The sequence below is a fragment of the Anser brachyrhynchus genome (genome assembly GCF_964034855.1).
Source record: "Anser brachyrhynchus genome assembly, chromosome: 3".
Lineage (NCBI taxonomy): Eukaryota > Metazoa > Chordata > Aves > Anseriformes > Anatidae > Anser > Anser brachyrhynchus.
In genome coordinates this window covers 32,332,606-32,342,725 of record NC_137696.1, presented here as the reverse complement: position 1 = coordinate 32,342,725, position 10,120 = coordinate 32,332,606, and the positions used below count along the sequence as shown (strand labels likewise).

At 35.0% G+C, this 10,120-nt stretch overlaps 1 protein-coding gene across 12 annotated transcripts in view; it reads right to left on the bottom strand.

The window, feature by feature from the left end:
- Nucleotides 1-41: 41 nt before the first annotated feature.
- PPM1B (protein phosphatase, Mg2+/Mn2+ dependent 1B) overlaps nt 42-10,120 on the bottom strand; it is a 58,759-nt gene continuing 48,680 nt past the window's right edge. For 8 of the 12 annotated variants that reach the window (XM_080587255.1, XM_080587250.1, XM_080587254.1 and 5 more), the window contains 2 exons: nt 9,671-9,728; nt 2,738-3,772 (listed from right to left, as the gene is read on the bottom strand). In XM_080587255.1, the coding sequence (XP_080443381.1) occupies nt 3,467-3,772; nt 9,671-9,728 (364 nt within the window). In that variant the 3' untranslated portion in view covers nt 2,738-3,466. Of the gene's footprint in view, nt 1,896-2,737; nt 3,773-9,670; nt 9,729-10,120 lie in introns of those variants that run through there. The other 4 variants (XM_080587248.1, XM_080587247.1, XM_080587249.1 and 1 more) reach the window with 1 other exon arrangement.

Sequence of the window (10,120 nt, the reverse complement as noted above, 5' to 3'; positions counted from 1 at the left end):
CCTTAATAAAAATCCTTCTCAAGAAAATATAAAGCATATCACACTGTTTTAGCAATCCTTTATTGAAGATAACAAGTTGGTTATGTTCACTGTATTGTATGAAACATCACAATATCATACTGGGAAGGTACTATCAGTACAGGGTTGGACCAGAGCGGACAGTCTGAACAATAAACCATTTTGCATTCTTCATTCCCTATCTTTTAACAACCCCCAAAAAAACAGTAAAGGGACAAATACCTGTTAACATCATCATTTAGAACACTTTAACTTACAAGGCTAAAATCTAATGAATAAATAAAATATACTGTGGCAATAATCCTCTCTAGACCAAAAAAAATAAATCAGATACACAGTGAATCAAAATGATCGGGAAAGCTGGCCTTCGGCACTGGTATGACAGAGCTCTTTTTTTTTTTTTTTTTTTTTTTTTTTTTTTTTTTTACAGACTCACCATGGGGATAAAGTTACAGAAAAATACCATGAATTCCATTTCACACAAAACCAGTTGATGACTGTCATTAGCTTAAAACTACACACAAGGGCAATTACATCCTCGCTGAAACACAGTTTAAACAAATAGGAAAATGTTTACAAGGCATCCACAGCATGTAAATCATGTACAGATGGATACATTCATTGTTTCCCCTCCCCAATAGCTTTTACTTTAGATAAATACTTTACTCTTCCCCATTTTCAGCATTTACTGGACTCATTACATGCACAACTCAAAGAAGTCAGAAAAAAAAAGTCAAGGTTATTGCAAAAATAGAATTAAACTAAGAATCTTCAAGTACCTTACATGACAGCCACTCTGTACCATGCCCATTGCTTATAAAATGAAAGGTCATTGAACCCATGAAAATATCTCTAATATTTTCTTAATTTAAAATAGATAATTTTAAGTGTATTTATAGTAATCTCAAAGTGATAATTTGAACTTTGAAAATAATGCAAACAATTAAAAATTATACCCATATTACACAAGACTTCTGTCTGTATCTTAAGCTGAAAAAAATCAAAAACTATAGAAAACCACATATAGAACAAAATAATCACAATTTACATTATAATAAAGGCAAATTTTCAGCATTTTTTTTTTAAAAACCTGCAGCTGTGAGAGATGTCAAAGCAAATCACTACTAACTATAAATTCATCAGTTTGGTTTTAAAAGATTTTCTCTAGCAAGAGTTTAAGGGTGTGTTGTACACATGCGTAAAATTCTTACTGGTTTTAGATGCCTAGAATCTTCATATATTATTGCCAAATACACTTATCTCCAAGCAAGCAGTAGGCAACATATCACAATTTGGACACCGCAGGGAAACCTAACGGTCTGGTAATACAGGTAAAACTGGAAAATTAAAAAAAAGTAGTAATACACATCTGATAGCGTATTGCCCAATTGAAATCACTTTCAAGCCACAGAGCTGCAAAGCCTTCCAACTCAGTAAAGTGAAATAAGTAACGTCTCAAAGAATTACTTGTACTCTCTCATGCTTGTGTGCTGTAATTTCATTTAACCATAGCGTATCTTCAGAGTACAACTACAATCCCATGCACCTCAGGTACATACACTGATCTGCTGAGAGAATCACTCCTTCCTTCCTTTTTAGGGCCAGAGTTCATTACAGATGTAATCGGTATGCCTGAGGCTGGTAAAAATACTGTAGTACAGGCAATGCTAAGAGTGGCAATATCAGAAAACACAAAAATGAACAAATGATGGAAAATTCTAATATCTTTCTGCCCATTTCACAAAATGTTGGAAATCCACCAGAATTTTTCCCTTGTATTGAAGAAAACAGATTTAAAAGTTTTTTCCCCCTTTCAGAATCAAAAGCATTTTAGTAGATTTGTAAGGCTACCACGGATCTTCTAGATCTCCAGCACCCTACAGGAAGAGAAGAGGAGAAATATTACTACTCACCAATACAAATGAAAACATTTTGCTGCACTTTGGATTTAAGTGGCATAATTAATTAGAACACTAGCATAAAACCGACATTCTCCTTTTTTCATACCTGCCCACTTCCACACACAAACATGCTTTGCTCTTCAACTACACAGGAGAATTCACTTTTATGAAACATGACCCCAGTAAAGCTATTTTAACATAAAGACTTAAATATTACCTAAATATCATACTACATCATAGCTATCAATAGATACTACTACATCTATGGAATACAAAATACAATTCTACAGAGTACTAAAACTTAACTCTTAAGGTATTCCTGGTTCATCAGAAATTCCCACAGGCTCTTTTTCATTAAGGCAGTGAAATTTGTACCTATTTTGAACAACGATATTTTTATATGCAAGTATTACAATAAGGACTGAATACTGACACAACTGTTCCAGAGTTAACCTGTTAGCAAATCAGTTACCACCATTGTAAATTAGCACTGTGATCACCGACCTACCCAAATGCATGTGCATATGTGTGTCATACACCAAAAGACAAGAAAATGATTTGGTAGAAGGTAAACTTAGGTAGAACAGCCAGTTTATTCATTTATATTGCTGATGCTTAACTTGAAATTGAGAAACGTTGCTCAGACAGAGGATTAATGAGGAGTGTACCAAACTTAAAATTACTCAAATATCTGTAGAAATAATACTGAACATCACGATGAGTTAATATCGGAAGCTATGAGAGAAGTTTTGATGTCAGAATAATGGCATTTCAAAGTAAGTTTATTACTTGCTTAAAAGAGTCAATATGCATACAGGTGTGATTCCACAGCATGTTCTTTATTTTCACTTAAACACAAACTCTTAAAACTTGACACTAGGTACTAATTCTAAGTACATTTTCATTTCTGGATAAATGTTATGCTACAACCTGGGAAATAAGAATACAGTCATCTAGAAAATAGGTATTTATGAACAGTAGATACAAACTAAATTGGAAAAATGGTACACATTTCAAGAAGAAAAAGTGACAAACTAAGATGTGGTAAGTTTTGTAATTTACTTGTAATATAAACTATACACAATTCAAGTACAAACATGCAGTTATGATGCAGGGGAAAAATGGGAAGTATTCATATAATTCAATTAATTTGCACAAAAGATACCATTAAGTTGTGAATTACTTTACAACAGCAAACATACCATCAAAATTGTTATTTAAGAATTTACTTACAAGGTGTTTTGTTGGTTTTTCTTTAATTTACTTTTGCATTAGCATATTAGGTTCCTATTGTTGGTGTCAGAGGATTTTGAAAAAATCTCAAAGCAAAAGTTACCTGGTTGCTATATAACATAAGATGCAACTACTGTAATATACCATAGCTTTTGAACTTCTAAGGAAAAAGATATTTATGTAAACAATCTGTACAAATTATCAAAAGTGAAAACAACAGACTTCTAGGATAGATGTGACAAATGTTGAGATATAAACAAAGGAAAATCACCAAGTGAGGAGAAGCGTTAAATCCGCTACATAAAACAAAGACATTATGTCTGTTTATCGCTCATCTCATTCATCCCTGAATCTTCACTTGAGCTTTGTATTTCAGCAAGGTGATTCCCAGATTCTGTGGGGTTTTCTGGTAGAGGGTCACTGGGTCCAGCATCATTATCTGAAGTAGAAGCTGCAGCTGATTCAGCAGTACACTCTTCTCCCTGTATCTTAGCTAGCCTGTAACTAGTCAGCATCTCTTCCAGAAGGTGGCGGTAGTTCCCCCTATGATTAATTCTCATTTGCCTGAGTGCTTCCACCAATTTTCCCTGCGTTCCACTTTCCTCGGCTTCGCCAGGGTCCTTTTTTTAAGATTCAAGACCCCAAAAAAATCAGTTGTTAAACTAGGGTATTTTAGAACGACATTGAAAAAAAAACACAACTTTTCTGACTGAGAAAACAACAGCTTTGTTCTAATTTAAGTATAAAAACACTTATTAGCAACATACACCTTAGAACAGTATCATTCATGTTTATTTTATACAATATAAAAACATTGTTTTAATAGGTATCATCCCTTAAAATAATAATTTCAATTTATTTTGAGCCAGACAGTGTCAACATGCTACCTCTACCCAATTAACTCCTTCTTGGTTCAAACGGTCTTTCTTATAGATATTCTCCACAATTGTCATTTTGAAATGAATGAAATTTGAACATTTAAGCTTCTTTAGCCAACAGGTCAATATTTTTAATTGTGAATTTTCACACAGCTGATAGCAACGCAGTTCTGTGAAAAGCTTACAAAAAAGAACAGGCTACCGCTAACAATTTAGTTGAAGCATCACCTCGATACAAATGCTTCAATGTGTTTTAGAAGATGATCCCTCTATATTAAAGAGATTTCTGCATGCATGATGCTGCCATAAAAGAAAGAAAACAGCTACCTATCAGCACCAGGAGCGGTGGGGTTTAAACAACATAAGACCATGGTTTTGGCAGATGTGTATTGCATTGAAAAATACACAGCAACAGCCATTTAAAGTCAAATTTAGTGACCTACAGCACAGAACCTGAATAACACGCACTGATTAAGGAACATAGGTCTCTTCTGCAACCATGTATTTGTCTACAAGCCTTCAATGGAAAGTCTTTTGTTGCTGTAGGGTTCTTTTGGTGTTTGTTTGTTTCCAATAGGCTTCTGTATCTATTACAGCACATTGAAACCAATATTAAATATTTTAACTTTCAAGTGCTATAGCAGTACTGTTGCTTTAAGAGAATAGCATGTTTTAAATTATTAATATCTAGCAAGTTATCAAGCTAGACAAATGGAACTAGAACACTTGAAGCTGGCAGATTTTGCAACAGAGGCAAAATCCAGACTGCCTTCTTCTCATGCCGACCTCATTTTATTGTTATCTAGTCCAAAAGCTTCATAAGCTACAAATATTGCAATTGCTCATTTTCAAGCTAAATAGAGGTATTAAAACAGTATCCTGGGTTCAGGAAGATTTTGGATGCTGTAATGTTGCTGGAATAGAAGTCCTAAGACCGATTAGAAAAATGTAAGTTAAAAGGAGACAATTTTACCACAAAGGTGAGCATTACTGTATATAATGCTCAAAGGTGAGCATTACTGTATATAATGCTATCCCTCTAAGCTCTATTTGTTGCTTAAGTAGAGATGTATTTCCACTGTGGTTTTCTGGTCTTAGTTTCAGATGTTGTGACTGCCACGTACTGGCATTTTCACATTCAGATAGATCTTCAAGAGCCCGTTGAGGAAAAGCAAGTTAAAAATACATACTTTTAATGCGTTAAGTGGGACTGGTTTAGTGCCTTAGAAGCACAAATTCAGCAAAAATTCAGAGCATCAAAATTTGACTTGATATAATTCCTCTGTCCCATCAATTTTACTCTGAGGTTTTGACATTAGCAAACATACGCCCACTCCACAATACTCAGATCTTTAAAGCCCTTTTGGCAGACTGAGGTAAATACTTTTGCTCCTGTGCAACTCTAAAGAGTAAATGCAATAAGCAATATGCTAGCATTGCCGAGACTCCTGAACAACTCGAATGCTATCATGAACCAAAATAACAGTGCTGTTAGTGCTTGATATTTGAGCCTGCATCCTACTTTGTATCGTTTGATGCTGGTCCATTTTGTGCTTCCCTCGTCTCCCTCAGTGTTAGCAGACAAGAAACCCCACATATAATAGACAGTAGAAACTGCTCTTATATATATATGTATATATATACACACACACATATATTGTATATGTATACATAAGTATATATACACACACACAATTACTGGTATGTTTTCTTCTCTATACACACACTATACACTATATATACACTACTACAGATTTATCTCTAATGACATTTGGTTAGAACAGGTCCCTCAAAAGCCCTGAAAACTAACATTATTGTACAAGTTTGCATTTGTCCTTCTTCATGTTCTAATTCAACTCAGTCCTGACCATAAAAACAGGTAGCTGTATTTAACATGAGCATTCACGATTCTTACACAACTTCTCCTCTGTTAGATTACTTGTACATAAAGAGCCACTGTGTGTTAAAGGACACCAGATTTACAGTGTTTAAGGCTGCAAGAATTTTGTCCATTTAATTTTTTTAAAAGTAATTTGCCACAGCCCTTCATGACGCACAATCTGATTTAGCAAATGCCAGAATATAGTATTAGTAAAAGCAGTAGAGAAACATAGCCTGTCTCAAACAAGATACTCAAACACAAAGGTGGCTTTAAACAAATGCCACTGAAACTTGTAGCATAGTCACTGTAACTTTAACACTGTTCCTCATTTTTAAGGTTACACATACACCCAAGCAGCCTAACTGAACTAGTCTTAGGAGCATAAACAGAGTCCTTAGAGAAAGCATAATACTTCTAACAGAAGTGTACTTTACACTTAAACTAGACTGCCTACTGAGTTAGGTATTGCTCTAACGTTACAGTGGTAACAATTATTTAGCTACCTAGTTCTTCTAAATTCCATTCAAAGATCTGAAAGCTGCAAGCCCCAGTATGTACCAGATTTCTGTGATTTCACGCACGCTTGTCAGAGTACAAGTTACTACAGCTGTAGCAGAAGCCCCTCTGCTGAAACACCAGCAAAGTTGCAGTTTGCGAGCCCAATGCAAGGTTCTCTCCAGCCCTGGATTTGTCCAATACTTGTACTGCAGTGAGATGTCAAAAAAAACAAACAACCCACAACTTTTAATGACTGCTGAAGCTACGTTAGCAATCTCTGAATAGTGCTGTAGTAAAGACTCTTTTACTCCCCACAGATTCTCACTCTACACAGTATCTACTTACTCGGGCCACTTGTTAAAAGATTCTCAGACAGCAAACGTAACAAAACAGACACGTGAACAACTAAAGTTACTCCACAAATCACAAGCTCCAATGACAAAAAAAATCTAAGCCAGGCGCAACACTAATAGATATATGTAGTGGCAAGAAAAAACAAACCTAACCTAGAAAAGATACCATCTTGGTTTTAATTTATATACTAAGAACTTATTTGTCAAGCTATTATGATCCAGTTCACAGTAACTCTCAGTAACTACCTTAAGTTGTTCAACACTAAAAAGTAAACTCTAAGAAGGAAGACATATCTTCAATTGCACAAGCTTATCTTTCTTGTTTTTCAATTTTTACTCACATGCATTAATATTTTAACAGCTATTTTATTTTTTCCCCCCATGGTATTAAAAAAAAAAAAAAAGCTTCTGCCTTTATATAAAATCACCAGATTAAGATGACTGCCACAGGCAGATTTTCAAGTTACTAACTGCAGTATTATGCCTTACACCCACACTCTAACAGACACTCGTATGCAGTTAAATACACATGGGGAAAGATTCTCAAGTTCAAGTCAGTGCACCTTCATGCTCTGCAGACTCAGAATCTGTCTCCAGTGTGTAATTTTTAGTATGAAGATGCACTTTTGCTTCATACTGGTTTAGAACAGAAGCATTATAACTTCGATTACAATCTCACTGGAAATGTCATCACTGGGATGTACAGTATGTTTCCTTCCTACCTTCGCTTCCTGTTTAAATGCGAGATGTGTAGCAACGTTATCACAATGTGTAGACATTGCATAACTGAACAGCTTCCTTCCCTTTTCTGCCCCTCCTGTGCACTTAAACATCCAGTTGAAAAGACTGAGATCACTACTTATATACCTAGAACCAAGGACTGAAATAAGACAAGCAAGGCACTCATGCTTTGGTCACTTCGGACGAGGCCCACAAGATTCACCCTGCTCTCACAAACAAAAAAATAAACAATTCCTGCTTGCTGGGAAAGCGCAAACAGGAATTACATCCTTCACCCAGTGGCAGCAGCCTCTTCTCAAACTGCTCTAGGTCAGAATCGCTTAGGATAGGAAGAAAAAAGGTACTGACTGGAAAGTGGCAGCTATAATTTGATGCAATGTATCTAAAACACATCATTAAAACACTGTTGAGATTTGCACTAAGTAGCAACCGAAGATGCAGTTTACAAAAATAAACTGGAGTGTACTCGCATTTCTTATTAAAGGCACCAAACTAAAAAGACTCCAAACAAATACACAGTGATTCTAACGGTAATAAAGTCCAAAGCTATATTGCTTTCTGAGTATTTACTTTGCATATTTAATTCAGTTACCCTACTTTATTATTAAATTATAACAGATGATGTAGAAAACTTTTCCTGGAAGGAGCCAACATACAAAAAGGATGCCACACTCTATGTTAGGGCTTTAGGCAAACTTGCATAGCTATTGAGAACTAAATCTGGACTTTGAAAGCATGCATCACAAATGACATTTCCAGAAAGTTATAATTAGACAAAAAAATACAAAACATGCTATAATCTTCAACTAAACCTCCCCCCAAGAAGGAACAAAGTTATGGCTAAATATTAAGAGCGAGAGCAGGCAGAGTTTCCTGAAGTACTAAAGAAGCTGAAAACAAGAAATTTTTTTGCAGCTATCTTAAGATAGCAAGCTGAACAGTATAACCACTAACTTGTTTTGGGGGTACAGGTGCACAGTTTAATGCATGTTAAACGAAAAACCTATAGTTCTATCACATTTGAAAAACAAAAAAGGAGCAAATCCTACACGATAAAGTAAATTAGAGATTTCTTCTCTCTTCATACTTAAAACAGTGTCCCCTTGCATCTGCAAAAGCTTTCTGACTTAAGAGAATAAGCCAAAAATAGGTAACCAAAAGGAAACACGTTGGGAAAAAAACACAAGCTAACTGTGGTAAGATTGGGTGCTCTAAGATTGTGAATATGCCATTAATCATTTCAAAGTATTTAAAAATACTCCCCCCAGCACACCACTGACTATAATGACCATGTGACTGAGAACCTCGTGGTCATCTCAGGAAAAAAAAAACATCTGATGATGAAGGATTTACTAGAAGATGAACAGCATCTTCGCAGATCAGTTCAGCGTGTGTATCAACAGTGATATTTTTCAATCCTTTACAATATACTATTCTAGTTATTCAATCAGTTTTCCAAACTTTTTTTTTCTCCAAGAACTTTAACTACTACTGATATGAATACTAATTACTCTTTATATCACTATTATGAATAACCCAAAATCAGGTGTGAAGTTACAGTAAACCATATTGCAACATAAATATTTAAAACAACTTACTATGAACAGGGTAGATGAATGCAAGTCTTTTTAGAAATGGGAACAGAAGTAAACTGAAAGCAATTTACACTGTCCTTAGACCACTGTACATGGGATATTTAAAGATAACATACACTTTCAAAGAGCAGTCAATATGAGTCTCGTTATCTTTTATATTCAGTGTTCCAAGGTCGTCTACACTTACAGAAAGAAGACAGTAGTAAGTGTTTGCCCTCTCTTTTAGTAGATATCTGGAATATCTAGTAAGGAATATGATTTTTGACCATGTAAACTATCATTAAAAAAACACTACATTGTTACTTCACAGGTTTGACTGAAAAAGCAATAGTCAATTAAAAGTTTAAAAAGTCTTTTAGAACTGGGTGCCAGAATTAGATTTCTGTCTTTGAGCATGAAGTTCTTCCATATCAAACCCATCCAAAACAAGGTCAACATACACTGTATGCTCCAATACATATTTTGTGTTTATAATACTTTATTGGCAGTGATGTACAATTTTGCTTAGTGTATGACACTACTTGGATGTTCTCATTAACAAAGATGTATAGCAATCAAAATGGAAACTTACCCCCTCATTCTCTCTGTGTGGATTCAGTCTACTGTACACAGCTTCAATAATATTACGCCTAAAAAGAGAAGTTTAAAAAAAAATAAGCATAACAATAAGGGATTTCAAAAGCTTTGAGAGCTTAAGAGGTTTGAGCACAATAATAAATGATTTCAGAACATTTACATGCTTGGCCTTCAACCTGTCTGTTAAGATGAAGCCCACTCCTGGTGTCTTCAAACATTTTCAATATGATGTTTAGGGATTTAACACGACGCCGGAATTTGTGAAGAGTTAACAACGCAAAACTTATCTTATCCTCCCCCCATGGTTTTTCCCTTTACACCTTGAGTCAGATTTTGCCAAGAGTAATATTTAAAACTGTATTTCTCTTATTGTTACAAAACTCCTGAAGTTAGTTGGTTTTCTTATTTCTGGGTGTGGAACTTGAAGACAGGTTTTGTTGTTGTT